This window comes from Brachionichthys hirsutus, unplaced genomic scaffold (assembly GCF_040956055.1).
Source record: "Brachionichthys hirsutus isolate HB-005 unplaced genomic scaffold, CSIRO-AGI_Bhir_v1 contig_983, whole genome shotgun sequence".
NCBI lineage: Eukaryota > Metazoa > Chordata > Actinopteri > Lophiiformes > Brachionichthyidae > Brachionichthys > Brachionichthys hirsutus.
In genome coordinates this window covers 1-25,000 of record NW_027180957.1, presented here as the reverse complement: position 1 = coordinate 25,000, position 25,000 = coordinate 1, and the positions used below count along the sequence as shown (strand labels likewise).

At 39.6% G+C, this 25,000-nt stretch overlaps 2 protein-coding genes across 2 annotated transcripts; both read left to right on the top strand.

The window, feature by feature from the left end:
- Positions 1 to 181: 181 nt before the first annotated feature.
- LOC137917013 (1-phosphatidylinositol 4,5-bisphosphate phosphodiesterase eta-1-like) lies at positions 182 to 13,710 on the top strand (the record flags this gene model as incomplete). The annotated part of the gene is made up of 14 exons (XM_068759897.1): positions 182 to 289; positions 2,339 to 2,494; positions 3,166 to 3,228; positions 4,822 to 4,916; positions 6,012 to 6,109; positions 6,193 to 6,372; positions 7,089 to 7,196; positions 8,054 to 8,178; positions 8,291 to 8,375; positions 8,558 to 8,704; positions 9,111 to 9,190; positions 9,325 to 9,384; positions 9,885 to 10,272; positions 11,042 to 13,710. Coding segments are annotated over 14 exons (4,362 nt in total), but the record flags the coding sequence as incomplete, so codon positions are not given.
- Positions 13,711 to 16,018: 2,308 nt separating this feature from the next.
- LOC137917012 (extracellular calcium-sensing receptor-like) lies at positions 16,019 to 19,307 on the top strand. Its single transcript, XM_068759896.1, has 10 exons — positions 16,019 to 16,163; positions 16,264 to 16,355; positions 16,475 to 16,654; positions 16,777 to 16,965; positions 17,094 to 17,579; positions 17,663 to 17,872; positions 17,950 to 18,073; positions 18,170 to 18,363; positions 18,486 to 18,767; positions 18,885 to 19,307. The coding sequence occupies exons 1-10, from the start codon at positions 16,019 to 16,021 to the stop codon at positions 19,305 to 19,307; spliced, it is 2,325 nt and encodes a 774-aa protein (XP_068615997.1).
- The last annotated feature ends 5,693 nt before the right edge of the window (positions 19,308 to 25,000 follow it).

Genomic DNA, 25,000 nt, shown 5'->3' with positions numbered 1-25,000 from the left:
AATTTTACTACATACATTTTTTGTACAGCGCATGTCTGAGGGAAACATGCGTTCTACTGTGCTCTTTGTTTTGTACAGCATGTGTGGGCTTACGCCTACATAAATAAAAGCATTTGTGCTTTACATAAGATGGAGTTTGTGACTCTGCTCTCATCTTGCTTTCGGCCATCTCTTTGTGCAGGGGAAGCGTCTGCCTGCCTATCTTTCTGCGGATGCCGAGGAAGGCGAGGTGTCTGATGATGACAGCGCTGATGAAATTGAGGATGACTTCAAGTTTAAGAGCAGCAATGTAAGATGAAGAAATGTTACTATGGATGTTATGTTAATGCTAAAATGCACGGACATGAAATTGCAAACTATTTTTATAAAATAAAATCTTAATGTCGCCCTAAGACCTGCGGTTCCAATCTGTGCTAAATTTATTTTATGTTTAGAAATAAGTGAATTTTTGATTTTCCTTTCAACTAAGACAAACCAGATCTGATAACATTCACCTCAAGAAACTCTCAGGGCCTTTATTTTTTGTTTTTCTAAATTTATATTGACACCAGGACAGCACTAAGAATAATTTTAAGTAATACAATGTATCATCCAATAAATTAAAATATTTTTGTCAATGAAAACACTTAACATGGAATTCTCTGCATGTTTATCTCTACCTTTTCATTTGAAAGCCAAACATACATTTAATTATTTGTTTTTAGTAATTATTTTACTGTTATTGCAATTCATATGTCAGTCTGGGATGCAATTCTGTGTCTTTCCCCCCCGTTTCCATCATCAATTCATGTAAAATAAGGCAACAACAACATTATATTCAGAAAACAATACATCACAGTTAGAACAGGCAGGGACCACTGACAGGGACCACAAACATCTGTTTGATAATGGGAGCCTCATGATATTGCCCTCAATGCTAATGACTTCAGGAATGAGGCTGTAATGTTGGTACTTGCAAAGTATTACTGATCATTATTGCAATAATGTTGTGGAACAATCAATGCTTAATGGTGCAGCTATGGAAATCAAGTTGCAAGTATAGAAAGGATCTTAAATCACAGCTGCTTGTTTAGGCTGACTGGCTGATGTACTTTATTAAATACAACTTTTAATCCTGTTTGTTTATTATATGATAAAATATTGCCAGGGTCCTCCTCACCACAATTAAAACATGGAGAAGAGTCCAGATGGTTCAGTTGTGTAACCGAATATGGCATAATTCTTCCAAATTTAGCTGGAGGCATGAGGCTGCAGATGCCACTTTGGATGATTATTGCAGTTTCAGAAGGGTGATGGCAGGTTTCCACTGAGCTTATTTAGACAGAGTGCTTTCCCAGCAGTGACCAAATTAACATTACAATAATAGTACATATAGACCGTGTCCTCGCAAAAAAAGGTAAACTGAAAAAGAAAATGATGAAAAAATGTGCATTAAAAAAATATATTAAATAAATGCATGAAAAATCATTCGGCAGCATCTTGACACAAAGCTGGGTATTGCCACAACTCCTCATCCACATCACAGGCAATATCTTCCCTTGCCAGACATTGAAGAAGTACCTTAAGTGCCTGAAATTCATGCCATGCCTTTTTTATATCCGGCACCAAATGGCTGCTGGTCATATAGGCCTACCTTCCACCACCATGTCGACAAGAACTCTTCCATGGAGTTCAGAAATGGTGAGTTAGGTGGAAGGTATTGCACAAGAAATAGTGGGTGGTCAGCGATGCAGATTTGGACTGGGGCTGCATGATGAAAGCTCACGTTGTCCCATACTACAATGGAACACTTGATTTGATTGTCTGCATCAAATTGTCTGCATTACCTGTGGTCTTTTTTATGGTGCTTACTTCCTGATTGAAGTGGTAACAGTTAACCATTGAGGTGTTTGAGCACCTGGAGAGTGATTTGGAATTGTGATATGGCAAACATGTCACTTTTTGTAAGATTGTTGTGTTTTATGCAGAAAACAACATTTAGTGCTTTTAAAAGGGGCTTTTTTTAAATTTACGTCAGCTTGTAGGCTGCTCTCATTTGGCCACCCCCCTGTTAAAAATGAACAAATCGGAATCTGTGCCTGCACGCCTAAACTACTGCTTTACATAAATGTAGTTCTTGTTGATATAAGGCTGCAGGTCTGACTCTGGTTCTGTTGCCAAAACGTTAATTGATACTGACTTGCTTGGTTTAAGGTGCTTTGATTAGTGAGAATGCATGTATTTACTCCAAGATAGCACAACCCTTCATCATCCCCTGTCCACATACAAGTCCTCGCACTTTTATTGAAAGTGTCTTTCTCCTTCCCTGCCTGAATAATCCCTCTCTGTTTTTACACAGGGCAACGGTCATCACCAGGTGGAGTCTCACATCCGAAAGAAGTTGGATTCTCTGATAAAGGAGTCTCGGATTGGAGACAAGGAAGACAGTGACAGTTTCAGCATTCGAGCTCTGCTCCGGGCTACGCATCAGGGCCTTCAGAAGAACCTACGGCAGGTACCAGCCGACGCAATGTGCAAAGCAGCATAATGAGAAGAATAATACACTTAAACAGATGAGGGGGGGTAAAAGTAGGCCATTGTGGTGTAACCTGTGTGAGTTACGTCGAATAACACGACAGCCATGGCATTAGTCACAGTGGGATTTGGAGAAAATGAGGGAGCAGACTAGTTACTGCAAACATTCACAGGTCAAATGCTGATCGCATAAAAATGGACATGCAACCAGCAACTCTTCCAGTCTGTGGTCGATGTGAAGTGTTGAGAAACTAAATATCTGCAGTGTTACTTAATATTTAATTTTCCTGCTTGTCTCCTGTGCTATTTATAGCAGCTTCAGTTTCCTGACAGCCATTTTATGAAGTGGGTGTTGTGCATCAGGCTTTCCTATTCCTTTTTTTTTTTTTTACTTCTGCTTTGTTGGCGATTCCCTTCAACTCAATGGACCAGTAAAGGTTTTTGTTTTTGTCTCTCCCTCCCATTTTTTCCACTGCTAATTGTCTTGTCTTTTCTTTCTTCCTCAGCTGTGCTTTGCTTTAGTGGCTGACCCTCTGGATTCCGAGCTTTATTTTTATATGATGTTCTGAGGACTAATAAGGATTTAAGATTCCCACAGTCCGCACATATAAAAATACATTTATAATCTCTGAATTCTCCTTCTCTCTCTAGAACTCCAGAGGGGTTTTGAAGAAATCTCAGAGTAGATCCTTCATCACAACGCTAAAGCAGAAGGTGAGGAGCATCAGGAGAAGTGGGGATACTTTTTATTTGCCTAATTGATTGGACTGAAATGGAAAATTAGAATAAATTTGGCTTGAGGTTAGTTGGTAATGAAATATTTTGCTTCTTTATACCACATACAATTGTCACTTTTCTTCCATGTATAGTAAAACATTTTTAACTATCTATTTCTTACATTTAGCTTGTCATTTCTATTCGTAAACACATCACCTTAAAACAGTATTCTTCTTAATGAAAAAAATTGATAAATTACAATTGCTGCAGCATCATTGTAAGGGTCAGGAGCGGGAAACACTGCAAAACATAAGGAAAAAGCAGAGGGTCAGGTTTTCCCTCATGTTTATTTACATGATATTAATTACATTACATGATATTTAATATTTACAAGTCCTTTTGATGGAGGACCACTGACCTATCCTATAGGTGGCGTCGAGATGGTTTTACAGTTGAATTTGGAAGAAGCAGTACACAGAAACAGATTAGACTGTACTACCTTTAGACATATAGACAGTTAGCTATTTACTTGAGTTGAGTCTTTATGCTCAGCGATGCTGTTTCTTCTTCTTCTTCTTCTTCATTTAACTTGCAAATATATTCATGTTTCATTCAAGCATCAACAGGACAAATAGATGTGTCATATCTGTTGATCTATTTACTGATTAAAGGTCACTACATTTTTAAAATGAAACAGAGGATGAGGACTAATTTGCCAATATTGTATTGTTTAAAGATTTAAAGTGTGATAAGTCTCTTGAAATTATTTTTTAATCAAATATTTAAATCAGGCAATAAAGCTTGTTGATTTCTATATGCTGCATAGAAGATGCCCATAAAATCATTATTTATATTATAATTAAAAGTTTTATTCCACACTACAGCTCAGTGCAGTGAACACATATGTTATCCATATCTGAGAAATGTGTAGATCTAAATCTGGTTTTTTGATACTTGTTAAGGTGCTGTGTGTCTTTGACTTCCAGCAGTTTGGGACATTCATTTTGCAGTATGAAATAAACGAAGGCATCAGTGTGTCTCTGTGGTTATAATCGTTCCAGTTTCCCTCTATCAATTCATTTCTTTCAGGCTGGCTATTTCCTACAGTGAATTCCTTCCTCTACGTCCCCCTATGTTTACCCACTCACATCTCCTCTTTCTCTAATGCCTACCTCTCTCCATATTATGCATCCTCCAATGTGTGTGTAGGTGTGTGTGTGTGTGTGTGCACATGCATGGGCACATGGAATATCCTGGAAAACGTCCTAAACCATGTAATTACTGAAATAATCATTCTCTTTGTAACTCCACTTTAGCCATAAATGTGGCTTCTCTCAGAAACAAATGCACACATCACCAAATACTCACTTGGTATAATTACATGTGCTACACCTAGAACACCCACCATCATGCACAAACACTCAAAATAGTACTACAAAAACAGCACACACACACATGACACTGGCATATAATCAACCAGCCTTTCCTTTTAAGGAACTCTTAAAGTGTGTGTGGTATCATATGGTTTATCTTCTACACGTTTCAACAACAGGCTCTCATTTTTGCTTTTTGCATATTCCTGTGGCCCAGAGGCACTCCAAATCCAGGCTCACATGCCAAAGTGTGGACAAGGAGGAGGATGACCTGGAGAAGTCTGGGAAAGAAGCCGGAGGACAGTTCAACAGGTAACCTTTGTACTGCCTCACCACAATTCTGATAATCTACATTATTGGGCGGCATTTGCTGGAGGCACAAAATAATCCAGGGCATGAGTTGCACCAAAGCTCCTTGTGCAATCATTTCATCTTTTTTATGGGGAAAAGAATGAAAGAATGAAATTCAAGCCCATTAGTCTACAGCCCCCCCCCCCCCCCCCACACACACACACACACACAAACTAGTTTCTCACCAATTATAATTTTCTAAGTGACTGTGAAGTTTTAGAGACCAAAGACAGAACTCCAAGGATGAATTACATTTTGTTCCTTAAGCTTGCTGTTTATTGTATACTATAAAATTCACGTTTTACAGGTTTGCTTTTACATTCAAGTGGTAGAAGAGGAATAATATAATTTATTTAGTGACTATATTAACCACACAGGAATAAACGCTTGTATGTTTGGTAACTCTAATTCCTCTCCTCTGGTAGTACTGTTTGATCATTTATTTAGTATGCATCTATATCCACAATTATTACATATATTTCAGTAAGTCAATTCATTTGAACATGTAAACAACATTTAATGTAGTTGACAGAGAATATTTCAACTGATTTACATGCTGCTTGAAGGTTCAGTGTTTAGGATTTAGTGACATCTAGTGAAGATGCTGAAGATTGCAGCACCCTTGTCTTCACTCTCCAAACAAACCAGTAAACAAACACACAATTTAAAACAAACACACAAACAAACAAGCAAGCAAACAAACAAACAAAAAAGCCCTCCCTAGTGCCAGTATTTGGTTTGTCAAGATGATTTGCTGTGGAAAGCAGGTTCATTCGTTTTTGTATCTGCCCATTTTTGTGTGCTTCATGAACAGGAATGAGCTAATTGGTGGACGTCTGCGCTCTCTGAGTGCTTTTCTAGTTTTCTTTTTTTGGGATGATGATCTTTCCGGCAGTTTGCAACCTGCCTCACTGAGGAAAATCTTCTCTTGCCTGCTAAGCCTGTGGCACTATTGTAATATTCCGTGCTTTGCCTGTGTGATGTCTTTACCTGATCTTACACACTTCCCTCTCTCTTGTTCTGCAATTGTCTTCTGTCATTTGCCAATCATTTTAGAGGTGGAAGGAAGAGGAAGACGATGAAATTGAGCAGAGATCTGTCAAACCTGGTGGTGTTCACCAATTCAGTTGCCTCACAGGAATGTTTGAATGAAGGTAAACACCCAACAGTATGACGCCCTCTCACTTACAAACAAATAGGTGCAATAGCTTCATGTCTGACTCGTGTTTCTCTTCAGGCACTCTGGTTGATGTTCTGTCATTCAGTGAGACCAGAGCCCAATCTCTGGTCAGTCACAGAGCCGAACCGTTCCAGGCTTTTAACCAAAGGCAGCTGTCACGGATTTACCCCTCAGCCTACCGCATTGACTCGTCCAATTTTAACCCTCAGTATTACTGGAACGTGGGCTGTCAATTGGGTAAGACAGTTGCTTGTCACTCCAAACCTTTGACCCTTGTGGAGGTCCTTGACCCAATAGTTATTACCCATCAGTACCCTGTACCCTTGCACGTTTACATGTCTGTCATCAAGCAATTTGCCAGTGGCCATTTGCATAGAAGCTAACCATAGCTAATGGTGAACTGCATCCCAGCTGTACAATACTTGTTTTTGTATGCATGTGTGTGTGTGTGTGTGTGTGGATGCACTGCACTATAGGCATTAGCATACTATATTTAATGTGGGTGTTTATTTATGGAGATGCAGCTACATCATGGTTATTTTAGAGGATCGTGATGAAAAGTACTTTGGTGACAACATATTTGTAGAATATCTCAAATATCTTACTGCAGACATTGAAAAATCTGAGCTACAAAAGTATAAGTATTATTGATCGGGCTATACTGACTATGGAGTTGATGTGATTTATTCCATTTGTGCAGCTCTGTTTTGAGCTCATCCCGCAGCGCCAGTTCTGCTTACCAAAATTGGCCCACTAGGCGGCTCGCATTCCACGCCCGGGCTCCAAGCCAGCGAGCCGGGCTTCTTACCCATTTAAAGTTTGAGAATAGGTTGAGATCGTTTCGGAAAGTCAAGGTTCAATCATTTACTGTAAATATTATATATATATGTATATATAAATACTTTTTCTAGGAATTAAATAAAGTTTATATGTTCTCCTTTTTTCTTTTTAAGTTGCTCTGAATTACCAGACAGAGGGCAGGATGATGCAGCTTAACAGAGCCAAGTTCATGGTCAATGGAGGTATTGGTTACGTCCTCAAGCCCCCTCCCATGTGTAAAGGTACTACAAAGAATAGAGTGCAAAGACACACACAAGCTCAAATGTATACCCACAAATGTTTGCTCATAGAAACATCATACATGCAATATGAAAGTATTTATTCTGATAAATGGATTTAAGAAGTTATTAAAAAAAGACCTTAATTATACTTAGAGACAGCACAGGTATGTCTTAAGCTGAAAGAAAGAAATAATTTAATGTTGTTGTCATGCAAGATAATGGAATTGGCTGCATCTCATTGTGTCAAGGCCCTGAAGACAAATGGGCTTATGTGTATTTAAATAGATTTTACTGGTGAGCAAACACAAATTTTGATGAAATAAGTTTTCCGCTGCTGCCTTGTATTAAATACAATATTTGATATCCTTGTTTAGTGAGAAAGCATGGCGTAAATATCAAGAGTGACTTTTAAATTGAAACATGAATTAAACCCTAAACGAAAGGCAAAGTAAATAATGTTTCTTTTGTATCTCAATTTTTTCAACAATCACAAATAGTCTTGTAAACCAGTCTTGGTTCTTTATTCAGCTCATTCTAAGTATGAAGAAAACATTTTTGAACTATCATTCTGACATACTTGACATAGGAGGCATCTTGTGCCCAGTTAAACACATAGAATGCCCAGAATACACTTAAGTGTTTAATGAGGGAGGGAGAAGTGTAGCTTTATTTTTATAAATCATATTAGTTTTGAAAGTATTGCTGTTTTTGATATGATATGCTGAAATGTGTTTGGATCTGTTGCTCACTTTGTATATAAATATACAGAAACAAGCTGAACATTCAGAGCAGAACAGATTTAGGAACGAGTGCCGACAACATTCAAAGCTACCGGTACTCTCTTTCACTCCTTCCAGGCTCCTTTAACCCATTCAGTGATGACCCTCTTCCAGCATACCCAAAGAAACAGCTCAGTCTCAAAATCATCAGTGGACAACAGTTGCCTAAACCTCCCGACTCAATGCTGGGAGATCGTGGAGAGGTCAACACACGCCATCTCTCTCTCTCTCAAACATTCACACTTGCACTATTATAAATGTTTACAAAGGTAAAAATTTTTTAAAATAAATGTTATTGCCTTCTCTCTCCATCAGATCATTGATCCATTTGTCGAAGTGGAGATCATCGGTCTTCCAGTCGACTGTTGCAAGGAACAGACGCGGGTTGTTGATGACAATGGTTAGAATGCATACATCTATTGGACATAATGTCAAACCACTGACTGAATCCCTTAATCAATAAACAGGAGTTATCCTGTAAAACGGATTAATTTGACTACTCCAGCTTTTCTTTTCTTATTGTTACCTTATATAATTACATATAAATTATGATCAGCATATGTGTGTGTGTGTTTTCATCAGGTTTTAATCCTGTGTGGGAAGAGACGCTGTCCTTTACACTTCATATGGCTGAGGTGGTTTTGGTGCGCTTCCTTGTCTGGGACCATGACCCAATTGGACGGGACTTTATTGGTCAAAGGACTGTTTCCTTCAGCAGCCTGATGCCTGGTTTGTGATGGACACCACAATATTTTCAGTTCCATATGACACAAAGAGCTGTTTTCTTTTGAATTACGGGAATTTTCAAGCAGGCACAGTTTGTCAGTGCAAGTTTAAAATAAAATACCAGTTCTTGTATTTAACTCAAATACAGAGATTCAGTGACACTTCAACACATAATTTCCTTCATGGCTTTTGCAGTGCTCTGGCCAGAGGGTGCATTTGTCTTGTGTCTAGTTAAACATGATTTGTTTGAGTTGCATGGAAAAGGACCTGTGGCTTGTCAAGTTATTTTTGTTGTTGCCCTCTCCCGAGGGAACTCCGACACAGCCGTCAGTCTGATGACAGAGCTGTTGTCTTTCTTTGAATCGCTCTATCATTCACTCTGTCACTCATATACTTTCTCGAACAACAGGTTACAGACATGTTTACCTGGAGGGGCTAACTGAGGCTTCCATCTTTGTCCACGTGTCAGTGCATGATGTCTATGGAAAGGTAAGAGCTGTCTAGTCCATTCTTTGGTTGTAGCATTTCCATTGTTAGCGTCTCGTGTCAAGTGAGATTATATTTTGGCGGTAGATGGGAAAAATCAGAATTAGCTATGATCCTTCACTCCTTTGTCCTTCTAGTGGAGTCCTCTAGTCCTGAATCCCAGCTTTACCATAATGCACTTTCTAGGATCTAACAAGGTATCCCGACGTCCTAGGGTCTGTGTGGGGATGCATGAATCAGTAATGCATGATCCAAAAGTGCAGGGTGTGTTCAGCTTCATCTTCAGTTACTTGTTTGTGCTTGACAAAACAAAAAGTCATAGAGTTTCTTTATGAGGTCACTTTTTGTCAACTGCTTCATTGTAAACAAAGATGGAACAATATGCTGTGTAAGTATGTATGATATTTCACAACAGCTTCTTGCATCGTCTTTGTCATGCTAATTTAAGGATTATGGGTGCCATCTATAGGGAAAGTGTATAAAAGCATGTCAAATTACAAGTTGCAGCAAATTTCATTAACGTTGAATGCATGACATACAGTGTCTTATCATTGTTGTCAGAAAAATGAACACTTTAACCTGCCCGTAAAAGTAATTTTATCTGTACGTGAAAAATCCCTGCACTTCTAACAAGCACTCTTTCTTTTTTAAATATCTATTTTCCCTTTTTGTTCCCATCTGGTCCTTCTTACCGCAGGGTCAACAGCTGCGAGGTATTCGGGGTTTTTTCAATCGTTCCTCCAAATCCTCTGTGGATACAAACTCCAGTGGCCTTCAGAAACGTTCCACCAGTGTTCAGCTCCTGCGACGCACAGCCAGTGCTCCAGCAAAGGGACGGAAGAAGACCAAGATGGCATTATCAGAGTCAGTGGCTTCAATATCAGACCAAAGGAATGATGCAGATGCAGGAACAGGAGGTGATGGCATGTCAGGGAAGGAACAAAGGGTGGAGAAGCACCTCCAGCCCCGAGCCCCTCTCACCCACAGACCTAACTCCATGCCCTTAGACAGGCTTCTGCAAGGGCAGCTATCCCTCTGCTCCCCAGACAAGAAACAACTTGGTATGGATGCCAACACAGTCATTGGTGAGTATTTTTCATTCTATCCGAATTGGATTCATTTTGGAATCAAACAATTACATCCCTGTTACATCCACAATACCAAGCAACTAATTTTATCCGTATAACAAATGTACTACTTTCTTGTGATTAAATACTCTTAAAGACTGTATTTCTTAAAGGTGCATTTTGCTATGATTCTCTTTCCAAGATTATTGCGCTGATTAATGTGACTAATCTTTCTCTTTTGTTTTACTCGTCCTGATACAAGTATCAGAACGGACTCACTGTCTCTTCTTCATGATACCTTAACATTCCTTTTCTGTCCCATCTTCATCTGTTGTGCTTCTTTAAAAATAGAAAACTGACTAGGATATTCCTGCAGGTAATCTAAAATACCTATTGTCTGAAGGTTGCATCGTTCTAAACATGCCAGTATATCGTCCATCCAGTGTATTTTGTCTGAAAGTGGTCTGAAAAACGTATTGCTGTGTTGTATTATCCCATCTGATCAATCCAATCCCATTTGACCATCTTTTTCCAAATCCAATGTGCACAAACATAAAGTCTTGCTTTTCTAAAACGTCTGTGCGTCATTTTCCAGCATCCCTTTCACAATTGAACTTGGTGATCCATTTGTCTGTGTATTGATAACTGACGTGTTAATTGTTGTCATTTAAACGTTGGTTGATGTTCTATATGTAAATCTATATGTAAATCTAGTAAAAACAGTTACAACATTTCCTTTCTTTTTTAAGTTCTTTAACAATTCTTTTATTATTATCTGTGCCCACAGGAGCTTACCCATTCAGCAGGCCGAGGTCTTCCTCCTTCGACCCTTTCATCAAATCATCGTTTTGTACTGAACCAAATCTCTCTACCCCCTCAAAGAAATATATCAACAGAAATAAAGAGACTGACCAATCAGAGGAGACTTCTTATCTTGTTATTGGTGGAGGACGAGAAGTAAGCAAAGAAGAGGATCATGCCAATTCTCAGTCAGAAAACAATGAAGTCAACAAATTAAAGATTGTCTCCACAAAGACAGGAAATTGTTATATCTCGCCTTCTACAAACGGCCAAATGAGACCAGTGAAACCAGAAACGCCATCAAACAGCACAAAGTTCACAAATGCGCCTTCGGCCTCTTCATCTTCCTGGGCTCCCTCCTCCACGGGCCCTCTTTCCCCTGCTAATATGGATTGTGATCTGAAGAGTCCTTGTTCGTTGCATGACAGCACCATCTCCAGACTCATTGACGCAGTGTCCTCAAGCAATGAGCAAGACACGTGTGGCTCTGTTTCTGCGCTGATTAGTCAGTTTGAAGTCACCACTGATTTACATGAATTCACATTCTTATCTCATGATCATACCCCTTTCCGTCAATCACACCTAAATTCTACCACTTCTGAAGCACTGCAAGATTCATGTACTTCTCACAAGACCAAAACCGCATCTTCTAACAAGGGAGACCCAATAAGTCCTCAAAAGGTAGTTCATAAAACAAATCCTATAAACCATGAAATCTTTTCCAAAGCTGATGAGACTGCGCTTCCTCTCCTGTCTGGCCCAGAAACTGCTGACAGTGAGGAGATCTACACCATTTTAGACGAGGAGATGCTGTTGCCTATATCAGTTTATAGTCTCAAGAAACAGACAGTACAGGTTCAGTCGAACCCTGTAGTGAACACACCCTCTAACAACTTGGGGTCCTCTCCAGCAAATGCAGATCAGGTTTTTGTTAAAGGGCACAATGTGAGCTGGGCTGATATGCACAAATGGAGAGACAGGAGTGAAGACACTGAGGAACCTGAGGAGAGTGTATATGAGGAAGTTTATGATCCCCCAGCACCTGTACGAGTGATAGAACAGGATGCTTCTAAAATTCACGTGGGCTCCTCTGTAAGCGCTTGCTGTTTCCACTTTCCTCATGATGCTTTTGGAGTGGAGATAAATGTGGATGAGGATCCCTCTGAGATGATGCTCCCCTCACAGAGACATCTCAACCAATGGGAGAAGATTGTAAATCCAACAAATCAAGAAGCCATTTACCAAAATCACTCCACTCCCAAATACTTCCAACAAAAACAGCCTTTGTCATACTGTGACCATGGCCAGCAGTATCAGTCACATGCATCTCATGAAGTATCTACAAATTATCATCAGGTCTCTAGTCATCCCCAAAACTGGAACAACTTCCAACCTTCATCGCTACTCAGACCCTCAAACTCGAGACTCCGTAACTCTGCCACGTCTCATCAGAAAAGCTGCTCAGGTCTTGAGCGCAGTTTTGAGGTGTATAACAACAGAGACATCAGCAGGCCCTGCTCACAGCAGAGAACCTATAATAACAGCCAGATTCAAAACACATCATTTCAAGGTAAACAGGTCAGGGAACCAGTAAGATCCTTTCACAGTGGTTTCTTAAATTCTGAAAGTCTCCCTGCTCAATCTGCTGGATCTATAAACATCTACAACGACAGAGGCCCGTGTTCTTCTTCAGACTGTAACGCAGCGTCCAACCACTTGAACAAGGCCGGCCTTGCCTCACAGTTAGAGCCTTCAGCTTATGAAAACACTCAGCTAGACTACCAAATCCAATCACAGTCAAACAACCCAAAGCATTCTTGGACCAAAAAGACCAACCTTAATAATACAAGGCACTGGTTACAGTCTGAATCGAGAGTTTTACTGCACTCTAATAAAGGTATTTTGCCAGCAAATCCGCTGCTCGACAACTCAGCCCCCGTCCCTTGTAAGTCCAAGTCCCTGGGAGATCTAACCTCTGAAGACATATCATGCAACTTCCAGAGCAAATACAACATCATTAGTCGCAGTTTCATCACTCCACATATGAGGACGCAAAAGAGGATTGGCACCACTGGTGAGGTAACTTTCCAATCCCTGGCTTGTGATCCACTTACAGAACAGCTGCGTAAACTTGTCAGTCTGGAGGGGGAACATAGCGACAAAGATAGTTCGCAGCCTCTTCAGTTGTATCAGGAAGCAAAATCCCCACCACCACAGCCCCAGGAAACAAGCGTGGGTTCTATTGTTCCCAGCGATTTGGAGGATACTCCTCCACTCCTGACCCGTCGCCTATCCTCTCGGAGCCAAAGCAGAGTACGTCACATCAACAGCCGCGCCCGTGAAAGGCAACAAGACTCTCTCAAGTCTCGAGCAGGAGTGGTCTTCAATAGCACAACCAGCACTGGTGGAGTAGTACTGAGGAATAAATCTGTTTCTCAGAAACCACCAGCAAACAGACACTCAACTGGTTCTTACATAGCAGGTTACTTTGGTCAGCTGGAAGACAGAGGACTCCCCGAAGGAGCATGTACATCATTTCCTTATCAGACTTTGGCTCAGTACGGAGATCAGTATTTTACAGATGAGTCTGTTCCGCCTGTTGACTCCAACCACGCTGCATCCGAGCCTGAAGTCTACTTTCTGCTCAGGCTGTAGCTCTGAACATAACCTACGATAAGATTTATAGTCAAGCAGTGATTCATGATAATGATCATACACACCAAAAGCCAGTAGATAAATACTTGTATACATACATACATATACATACATACATACTTAAATATGAGTCACTGTTTGTTCCCATGTTCATTGACCTGTAGGTTCCTATTAACAGTTAAATAAATGGGTAACGTTTTGTCTTTTGTCTGCTGAATGTGTAAATGTTCCCCTCAGAGACTGATTGTATGAACACTTGTCATGTATGTTCCTCTAAGCTCCTGCTCCATATTTGTACATTTGACTCAGAAGCCACTCTAAGTGAAGAGGGATTTCATTTCTTTGCGTCATTTGACTACATTGATTTTTAAAAGATGGGATTCATGTTTTCCAAGAACAAATGTAAGTCTTCCTATTCTTTAAAGTGGTACTCCCTTATTTGTGTTGTGTGTTTTAGTTGATTACCAGTTCTAACCGTACATTTATGTGTGTGCATGTTACATATAGACATGTCAAGCATGACTATGCACCAATTAATACATGTGTTCCCCAAAACCAACTGCACTGAAGAAATAGCTCCACTGGATACAATAGGGGACATGGATTTGTTCGCTTCAGGTTTAATATAGCACATGAGCCTCTCTTGTTGAATTTGTTTCCCTCGCTATGATTTATAGAATTTGAAAACATAATTGCAAAATAATTTTTAAAGATTTTGGAGTTCAAAGGTTTTTATTTTTATATTTGCTTTGATACAGACTGCAAAAATACTCTTTTATTTATTTATTTTGTTTAACATCATGGAATTAAAAACAGTGACAACTACATCAGGCCTTATGTAGTTGTCACTCTGGCCAAGGATGGCAGAGCAGCAGGGGTTTTCTTTTTATTGGTTACGTGCTACAGCATCCCTTTTTTGTATTGTCGCTCATCGGAGGACTAAGAGCATTTTCATACTAATGCAATAAAATATTTGATTTCAACAATTCCATGTTTATTTACTATCACAATCACAATGATAAAGGTGCAGCAGTCTATGAAACCTTTAACTTTCCTGTCCTGCAGCCCAGTATCTCAGCTATAATGATGATGTTTGAATGACATCATGCAGTATTTTATTAAGAGGAAGCATATTTTATGCATATCCACCACTCACAATGTCATACACACAATCACTCAGTTGCATTTAATTATTTTTCTTTCAGCACTCCAGAGGGAAATAGTTTTGCTGTGTGTGCGTTGCAGGTGTCATCACTTTTTCTTGCGTGCCACTACCACTTGGCACCTAATGTAAACATAAAATCAGCAGCTCATCTGGTCAAAGAGGGCAGGCTGTATGTGTGAGGATACCATTTTCAGAATTTATAGTTTGTTGGGTAATAGGAGCTGTATAAACAAATGAAATATGTTTTATTTAATAATATCTTTACTTTTTACAGGTAACTATGAGGAGGCTATGATCTTATAATTGAACTTAATGGATATATACATACATATTTGATAATGGGCTCTGCTGAACGCTGTCTGATGTAGAACTTTACAGTTTTGTCTAAAATTCATGCAATTTATTGTCAGGTCTGATGAAACACCAAATTTCACAAACAAAAATGATTGCAGCTGTCATTAATAGCGATTATTATATACATTTTAAAAAATATTAATTTTATTCTGTGATAATTTTCCAGAACAGAAGCTGTCATCACTCTTCTGGTTCCTGGCTCGGTGGCTGTCCTTTGCCCTTCCCGTTTGCCTTCTTGGTGTCCAAAGTAATCAAGTGGGTCTGGGGGATGTTCAGTCGGCATTATGCTCCAGGTCGGCCGCATGGAGCAACAACAGTCTATCCCAGGACGGAGATGTGATTATTGGTGGACTTTTTGATTTGCATTTCACACGTCCTGCTGTAGACCAAGACTTCACCAAGCTGCCACTTTTTCAACCTTGCACTGGGTAAATCTAATCACGTTGGTTGCAATCAAATGTATGAAAATTATGTTGTTTTGGTGGTAAGTGGACTTTGCATTTTTTTGTATACATTTCTTTGTCATGTTCATACGTTTTTGTTGAAATAGAGTTTATTTCTACGAATGGTTGAGCAACTTAGGTTATGAAAGCCCTACAGAACTCAAGATTTTCATCAAAATATGTCTGTTATAAACTCTCTATCTGAGATAAACACAATTTGATAATAGTGGATTTTGTTTAGCATATTTTGTACCCAACCATATATTTATTTTGTTTTATGCACTCATCACACATATGTCTTATTCTCTTAAGTTTTGAGCTAGGTGGATTAAAAAGCATATATGCTATGACCTTTGCTGTGGAAGAAATAAATCGTAACAGCACGCTGCTGCCAGGGGTGAAGCTGGGCTACCGTATATTTGACAGTTGTGGCCAATACCCCTGGTCTCTTCAAGGTGCTCTATCACTGGTTGCAGGAGACTCATACAGCTGCATCTTACAATCCTCGCCTGGCAAGACAGCTGGTATGACTTGACAATGCCATGAACAAACTATATGACTGTTGTATCAAATATTGTCTGTTATCGGCAGGTGATCAGTCCATTCCTTTGCTAATTGGTGGTGCTACATCCACGGCAAGCATGATACTGTCCAGTGTCTTAGAGCCTGTCTCTGTGCCTATTGTGAGTTTTATTACATCACGAAATATATGTTTGTTTTTTGTAGCGGTTGATACAATATTTAAAAACAAAAGAACTGAATGATACATTGTTAAAATGATCATTCTGAATCTTTCTTTCAGATCAGTTATTTGGCTTCCTGCCCATGTCTCAGTGACAGGACAAAATTCCCTAATTTCTTCAGAACAATTCCCAGTGATATTTACCAGGCCAGGGTCATGGCACAACTCGTCACACACTACAACTGGACTTGGATGGGAGCAGTAATTGATGACAGTGATTATGGTCACTTGGCAATACAGGTTTATGTTCTTGTTCTTAAAATCGAAATGACCAAACAGAAAATCTTGCGTATATCCCTCATATGTGGGACACAAATATATAAATATGAACTTGGTTCTTTTAATTTTGTTTGAAATTTCAGGTATTTCAGGAGGAGATTGAGGGGAAAGGGATTTGTTTGGAATTCATTGAGACTCTCAACGGAGGAAATATTGTGAGAGACTCCAGACGTGCAGCACGCACAATTCAAGCATCCACTGTGAGGGTGATTCTCATTTTTTGCTGGTATACATTAATAAGGGATATGTTTCTGGAACTGTCCAAAAGGAATGTGAGTATTCTGCTTGGGATTTCCTCATTAAAACATATATATATTTAATATTCTGTACATATTTTTTGTCTGCCCAATGTTTATATTTTATTTTATTTTATTTATTTATTTATATTGCCTTATTCCAGGTGACTGACAGACAGTTTCTGGCCAGTGAGTCTTGGAGCACAAGTGATGATTTACTCAAAGATCTTGCCATCTCTAAAGTTGCAAATGGTGTTCTTGGTGTGGCCATTAAAAGTTCAACAATACCTGGATTTGAAAATTATCTCAGAGATTTGCACCCAGTTCATCGATCTGATGATGAATTCTTACAAGAATTCTGGGAAAATGAGTTTGGATGCAATCCCTCTCTCTCAAACATTTCTCCTTCATCTCCTGCCAAGTGGTCAATTCAGAAATTTCTACCACCTTGCAGTGGGACAGAGTCACTGAAGGGAGTGCAGCATCCATTTACTGACACCTCTCATCTAAGGATCTCATATAACGTCTACCTCGCTGTTTATGCTGCAGCCCACGCCCTTCACAGCCTTCTCTCCTGCAGTGATACAGAGCGGCCTTCTGGAAGCAACAGCTCTACTTGCTCCTCTCCCAAACACATCAAACCCATAGAGGTTAATACTCATGTAAATGGATCATATTATCATTAATATATAGTTTTATTAAGACTTATATTCTCAAAATCTGATGCTTTCAGCTGTTGCAGCACCTGAATCGAGTGAACGTCACCACACCACAAGGAGACATGTTTCATTTCCAGGGTTCAGATATTCCAGCAAAGTACGACCTTGTCAACTGGCAGATGAACTCCAAAGGGCAACTTAATCTTGTTTTGATTGGTCATGTGGATGGTTTAGATCATCATGTTGATGAATCAGCAATTCAGTGGAGCACCGGATCCAATCAGGTAGTTTGATCACCAGTTATCTTAAAGTGACAAATAATAAATAAATTCCCAACAACATTATTTGGCTGTTTGTTCAGGTGCCAGTTTCAGTGTGCAGTGAGAGCTGCCCTCCAGCTACCAGGAGGGCCAACAGGAAGGGAGAGCCTCTATGCTGCTTTGACTGTATTCCGTGTGCTAAAGGGGAAATTAGCAATAAAAACGGTGAGGAAATCACTCCAACAGACAGAACAAACTCAAATAGTTGTTCTTGTTTGTATTGTATATTCTGTACTTTTCCCCTGTTCTGAACTCTTCTAGATTCCCTTCAATGTGCACGCTGTCCTGATGAGTTCTGGTCCAATGTAGACCAAACTGCCTGTATCCCTCGTGAGCTGGACTTCCTCTCCTTTAATGAAACCTTGGGCATTACTCTGACTACAGCTGCTGTGTCTGGAGCTGTAGTGACAACAGCTGTGTTTGTGGTGTTTCTTTACTATCGTCAGACACCTATGGTAATAAACTAGAGTGAATTAAAGGGTTTATATTAATGACTATATATATATATGTATATTTACTAATTGCACCATATTGTTTAACTGTCTGAATGTTTTTGACTCATCTCCTTCACCCCCAGGTGCGAGCCAACAATTCAGAACTGAGCTTTTTGCTTCTTCTGTCACTGAAGCTCTGCTTCCTGTGCTCATTGGTGTTCATTGGTCGTCCATCAGTCTGGTCTTGTCGGTTCCAGCAGGCAGCCTTTGGGATCAGCTTTGTCCTTTGTGTTTCCTGCCTCCTTGTCAAAACACTAGTAGTTCTTGCTGTTTTCCGCTCAGCTCAGCCTGGTGCTGGAGCCTTGATGAAGTGGTTTGGTCCAGGTGTACAGAGAGGAAGTGTCTGCTTCTTTACGTCTGTACAGGTATGAAAATCAGTTCATTTGAATTGAATCAATTTTTATTAGTTTCATTTATACCTGCAGTATACACAATAATCAATAAGGAATAACATTACAGAAATGTGCTGACGTTCTCATCAGGTTATCATCTGTACTGTGTGGCTGTGCCTCAGCCCACCAGTGCCTGAACGTGATCTGGGTTTCCAAGGGTCAAAGGTCACCTTGAAGTGTGCCATGGCCTCTGTGGTGGGCTTTTCTGTGGTCCTTGGCTACATTGGCCTGCTGGCTTGTACCTGCCTCCTCTTGGCCTTTCTTGTGAGGAAACTCCCAGACAACTTCAACGAGGCCAAACTGATCACCTTCAGCATGCTGATATTCTGTGCTGTCTGGGTGACCTTTGTCCCTGCTTACATTAGCTCTCCAGGGAAGTATGTTGTTGCTGTGGAAATATTTGCAATCCTAGCCTCGAGCTATAGTTTACTTCTTTTCATTTTTGCTCCCAAATGTTTTATTATTCTTTTGAGACCTCAAAGAAACACTAAGAAACACTTGATGGCCAAATAGCAAAAATGTCACGATAGTTTTTCTTCATCTAATGTGAGCAATCTCTCACATTTAACTTTTCTTGGCTCTATATCAATGTTTGTGTCAATAAATATATTGTGTCATAAAAATCTATATCAATTATCTTAATGATGCATGGTTATTTATGACAAATTATATACATGCAGGGCAACACTGTCTCTGTGTTGCCCTGCGATGGACTGGCGGCTTGTCCAGGGTGTACCCCGCCTCTCGCCCATTGACTGCTGAGATTGGCTCCAGCTTGGCCCGCGACCCCATGACGGAATAAGCGGTTGGAAAATGAATGAATGAATATATACATGTGTTCTTTTTTGTTTTGTTTTCTTCATAATAATTAATAACTTTCTTTTTTTATCCCAGGTCAATGCTGTTGTCAAAATATTGTTTTAGATTTATTAATTACAGCAGTTTTTAAAGAAAACCTTTGCAAATCATGTCAATTCAAGGAATATTTCAACTCTTCTAAGCCTTATTGGAATGTAACTTCCTCAAATCAGTTCAATGAACAAATTAAATGATGAAAGTGGAGCATGTGAAAATTAAGTCCAAATGTACTTAATTACGGCCACTAGATGGAAGTATTATGGCATTTAATCTCACTACGTTTATTCTTCCATCTCATCTCATATAGCATTCTGTTTATTGGATTTGCAATTGTACACCTGAAATGATCTCTTGCACCTGCATATTTGTATGTAGTTGTATTTGTGGTTTTGCAATTATAAAATATTGTTAAAATGACATTAGAAATCCCATCGTGGATGGGAGTGTCTAAGATGGAAGTGTCATACCCATTCGTCCTTATCTTGGTGGCACGGTGGTGTAGTGGTTAGTAATGTCAGTTTTTTTTGTTTTTTGTATTTCCAGTCTTACTTACCTTGGTTTTTTGTTGGCTGTGATTTTTTGTTTGATTACTGGAAGTCCAGCCCGTGCCCCCTCAGTACTTTTTCTGAGCGTTTTGAGTTTTGCTTTATTAAAGACTTTGAACTGTTTTACGTCTCCGTCTCTGCATTTTGGGGTCCTAATTCCTGCTAGTTCCTTTTTGGAACACAACAATAATTGGCCATTACCAAGAGGCAAAGGCTAAGACTTAGGCTATTATGCTAAAGATATTATACAGCAATAATTCGACATACAAGCCCTTTGACATACGGGCATTCTGAGATATGAGCCAGCCTGCAAGCGATATTTATGCATTAAGATGCAGGCATGCATTTGAGATACGTGCATGCTTCCAGATGTTGACGCATTTCTTTAAAAACATTGCATACATTTTTATGGTCCTTGTTAAACACAGAAAAAAAACAACCAATTTAAGCGGAGCCAACTAAAGAAAAACAACCAAAAAGGGTCTATAAACAAAACACTCTACAAACCTAGTAATAGATATGTGTTCTCATATGCAGTGTACAAGGATGAAGAAACGGCGTGTCAACATTTATTTCCACCATGGGAGATGAAGCAGAGAATGCTACGAGCTCAACAGGTTATGGGCCCAGACGTGGCACAGGTAGACGATGGCAAAGGTCAGTATTTAGCGGAGATGAAAATGACTATGAACTTTGGGAAGTAAAGTTCCTCGGCCATCTGCGCATCATTGGCCTAAAAGACGTCATACTTTCCACCCGCTGAACCCGATGCTGACAAAAACGCTGACTGCTATGCAGAACTCATCCAATTCCTGACGACAAAAGTCTGTCCCTGGTTATGCGGGATGCCGCCGATGACGGCAGAAAAGCCCTGTAGATGCTGCGCGACCAGCCAGGGTAAGCCAACTTAGCCGAGAATCATTGCGCTGTATACCGAACTCACGTCCTTACAGAAGAGACCAGACGAACCAGTAACGGGCTACATTATACGAGCTGAGAAAACAGTAACAGCCTTGAGAAATGCAAAAGAAGTCATCAGCGACGGCCTGATTATCGCCATGATTTTAAAGGGGCTTCCAGAAACGTACAAGCCTTTTGCCATTCACACGGCTCAAAGCACAGAAGACATAACATTCACGCAGTTTAAGAGCAACCTGCGTAGCTACGAAGAGACAGAGAGATTTGAAAGTAAACCGAAAGCGGACAACGTGATGAAAGTTGACCTCACGTCAGTCACGTGTTATGGATGTGGGAACCGTGGACACATCATCAAAGACTGCCGCCAAAATGCGACCCCAAAGTGGTGCAGCTACCACAGAAGTTCCACACACAGTGATGAGACCTGTAGAAGGAAGAATAAACACAAGGATGAGGCTAAACAGACAGCAGAGAGACAGTAAGAGCCCAAAGAACAAACCTTTGTGTTTCAAGTCAGCCAGAGATTTCTACCAACAGAGGTAATGAATGGAAAGTTATTGGTGGACTGCGGAGCCACCTCACATATTATCACAGACGGGACCAAGTTCACACACTTTGACAAGACCTTTGATTCAAGAAAGCACTGCATGGAACTCGCCGATGGATCCAGAACTAACAACGTGGCGTTAAAGAGGGGAGACGCGACCGTCACTCTACAGGACACACAAGGAAAGTGGACCACCGTGACAGTGAGGGATGTTCTCCTCATCCCATCCTATCCTCAGTGCATTTTCTCAGTGAAAGGCGGCCACAACCAACGGAGCACAGGTGATTTTCAAGAAAGACCAAAATGAACTCATCCATAAAGGTGGGACTGTCTTTGCTATTGAAGAATACGACAGACTCTGCTAATTGAAAATGGTAAATAATGACACTTCATTCAATGACATTAAATCATCTGGGTAGATGATTTAATAATTGCTGCTAGCAACTCTGAACTACTTGATGCATTCAAAGAAACAATGAGATCTAAATTCAACATGAAGAATTTTGAGAAAATATCATATTTTCTTGGGATACAGTTTGAACAAAAAGAAGGTGAGATCAGGATGAAAAGGAACATTGAAAGGATGCTTGAACGTTTTGGCATGTCTGAGTGCAAACCCTCGATCTACACCTTGTGAGTTCAAAACAGACACGACCATCATGGAAGAAAATGACAAGCATGAGACTGTTAATCCCAGAGAGTACCGGGAAATTGTGGGCAGTCTTATTTATGCCATGACGTGCACAAGACCAGATATAAGCTGGGTTGTTAGCAGGCTTTCCCAAACTTTAGCACAACCAAAAAGGGAAGATTTGGTGACTGCAAAACAAGTCCTCAGATATCTAAAAGGCACAACTGACTATGAGTTAGTATCACTTCCACCTCTTCTTGTCCGTTCAAAGTCAATAAAGAGTTCTTTTTACTGCTGGCAATAGCGGGTTTAATGTAGGCTGTAGAACTTGGCTTACTTTACCACATAAGACGCCACCATCAAGGCCACCATCAAGGCCACCATCAATGCCAACATCAATGCCACCGTCAAACTAAAAGCAACATGAAATACAATGAAGTACAAATAATTGCATACAAATAAATATCTAAACGTAAATAACATACCTCGCTGGCTGACCCTTACTTAGAGGCAGAAATGAGGACTTTAAACTTGACCGTAACATTTATTGGTCTTACTTCACCTTCTCCTTAACTAGCGTGCATCACCAATTAGTGCACGTGCGGAAAACATTTCCTGAACAATAGTTACGCTATTAAATAACTATAAATATGTAAATATGCATAAGGAAAAAGCTAAAATATATAAACGAAAATTATTGCAGTAAAAGTTAGTCTTTAAGAAACACACTGAAGAACTTAAACTAGTTGCATTTAGTGATTCTGACTGGGCATCTTCAGTACATGACAGACGCAGTACAACAGGGTACTGTTTTGCACAGCTGGCTGGCCCCGCACTGCACATCTCTTCTCATTATTTGAATGATAAATGTGAAGATTCTGTGATTTTAAATGAAAAATAATCTAAAACTGTTGAAGTTAACTCACTGGGTAAATATAATTAATATCTTTTTTTATTTTCCTTTTTGTTCCATGATAACAGGCGAGGTTAGGCACAGCCTCACGAGCCTCCCCGACTGCACGTCACTGCATCGCACAGTATTGTGGGATATAAACTGCACACACATACACACATCCAACAATCCGAGCATCATATCCACATTACAGTTGGATTGTTTTTCCTCCAGTACTCCAGAGAGGAATAATTTTTGCTTGTGTGTTGCTGTTGTCAAAAGTTTTTTTTTCTTTCAAAACACAACGCTGAATATAAATACCAAGATCAATGGTCCACTTGCGCAAGAAAGCATGGGGTATGTTTGAGTCAAGAAATCGTTACCAGAATTTATGTTTTCTTGTGTGATATGGCATATATAACTAAATGAAACATGTTTGAGTTAATAGTGTATTCCCTATTTGCAGGTAATTTTCACAAGCTTTTCATGTTACTGTATATTTGAATTTAGTGTCTGTATCATTCAAAACAGTGTATGTTGCCTTTTTTCTGTGAGGTTTTATTTGTCTTAAATTTTTCTAATCCATTGTCAAATTTGAAGAAACAGCTTTACATTAATTGTGTATGACTAACTGAAATTATTGAAGCTGTCATTCATGCCGATTACGATATGAAGATTTAATTTTTACTTTTATGCTTTTTGTTTATTTTTTGTTTATTTTTTTTTTCATGTGATAATTGTCCAGAACAGAATCTATGCTTTCATTCCTGTGGTTCCTGACTCGGAGGCCCAACATTGCCCTCTCCATGCTCCTTTTCATTGTACTGGGCAGAGAAATTGATCTGGGAGTTGCTCATTCTGTACTATGCTCCCGGTGGGATGGCTGGAGCAGGTACAGTCTTTCCCAGAAAGGAGATGTGATTTTTGGTGGACTTTTGCATTTGCATTTCACACATCCTGCTGCAGATCAAGACTTCACCAAGATGCCATATTATGAACCTTGCACTGGGTAAATCTAATCACAATGTGATTATGTTCTTTACGTGATGGCAATATGTTTGTTTTGTTGTTTTTGTTTTGCTCATATGTTTTTTGATGAAATATAATTGAATTTGATAAATTGTTGAACAACTTGCGAACGGCTGAACAAACTCAAGTTAATAATTGACCCTATCTATCTATCTATCTATCTATCTATCTATCTATCTATCTATCTATCTATCTACATCTCAAATATGTTTTGTTCCAATTATTTTTAGTTTTGAATTAGGTGGATTAAAAACCACATATGCCGTGACATTTGCGGTGGAGGAAATCAATCGTAACAGCACGCTGCTGCCAGGAGTGAAGCTGGGCTACCGTATATTTGACAGTTGTGGAAGATACCCCTGGGTTCTTAAAGGCGCACTATCACTGGTTGGAGGAGACTCAGACAGCTGCAATTTACAAGTCTCTACCCGTCATTCGGAAGATGATAAACCACCTGGAGGGACAGATGGTATGAATTAACATAATCTCAAACAAAGCAGCAATATCGAACTATATTACTGTAATATTAAAGATTGTCTGTTACTATCAGCAGGTGATCAGCCCATCCCTTTGCTGATTGGCAGTCCTACATCTACATCAAGTATAATTCTGTCAAGTATCTTGGGGCCTCTTTCTGTGCCAATTGTGAGTTTCATTACCTCAAAAAATGAAAAAAATAAATGTTGAATTAAGTTTATTTTTGTAGTGGTTGACATGATATTTCACAAATATATAAAACAAAAAAAGAATGCATGTATTCTCTTAAAGCACTGTCAAACTGTTTAA

Excerpts from the sequence above, each read along its gene's own strand:
- LOC137917012 (XM_068759896.1), top strand. The coding sequence starts at position 16,019 with ATGACCTTTGCTGTGGAAGAAATAAATCGTAACAGCACGCTGCTGCCA. Across the intron at positions 18,364-18,485 it reads ACTATCGTCAGACACCTATG|GTGCGAGCCAACAATTCAGA; the intron begins GTAATAAACTAG and ends CTTCACCCCCAG. Across the intron at positions 18,768-18,884 it reads GCTTCTTTACGTCTGTACAG|GTTATCATCTGTACTGTGTG; the intron begins GTATGAAAATCA and ends CGTTCTCATCAG.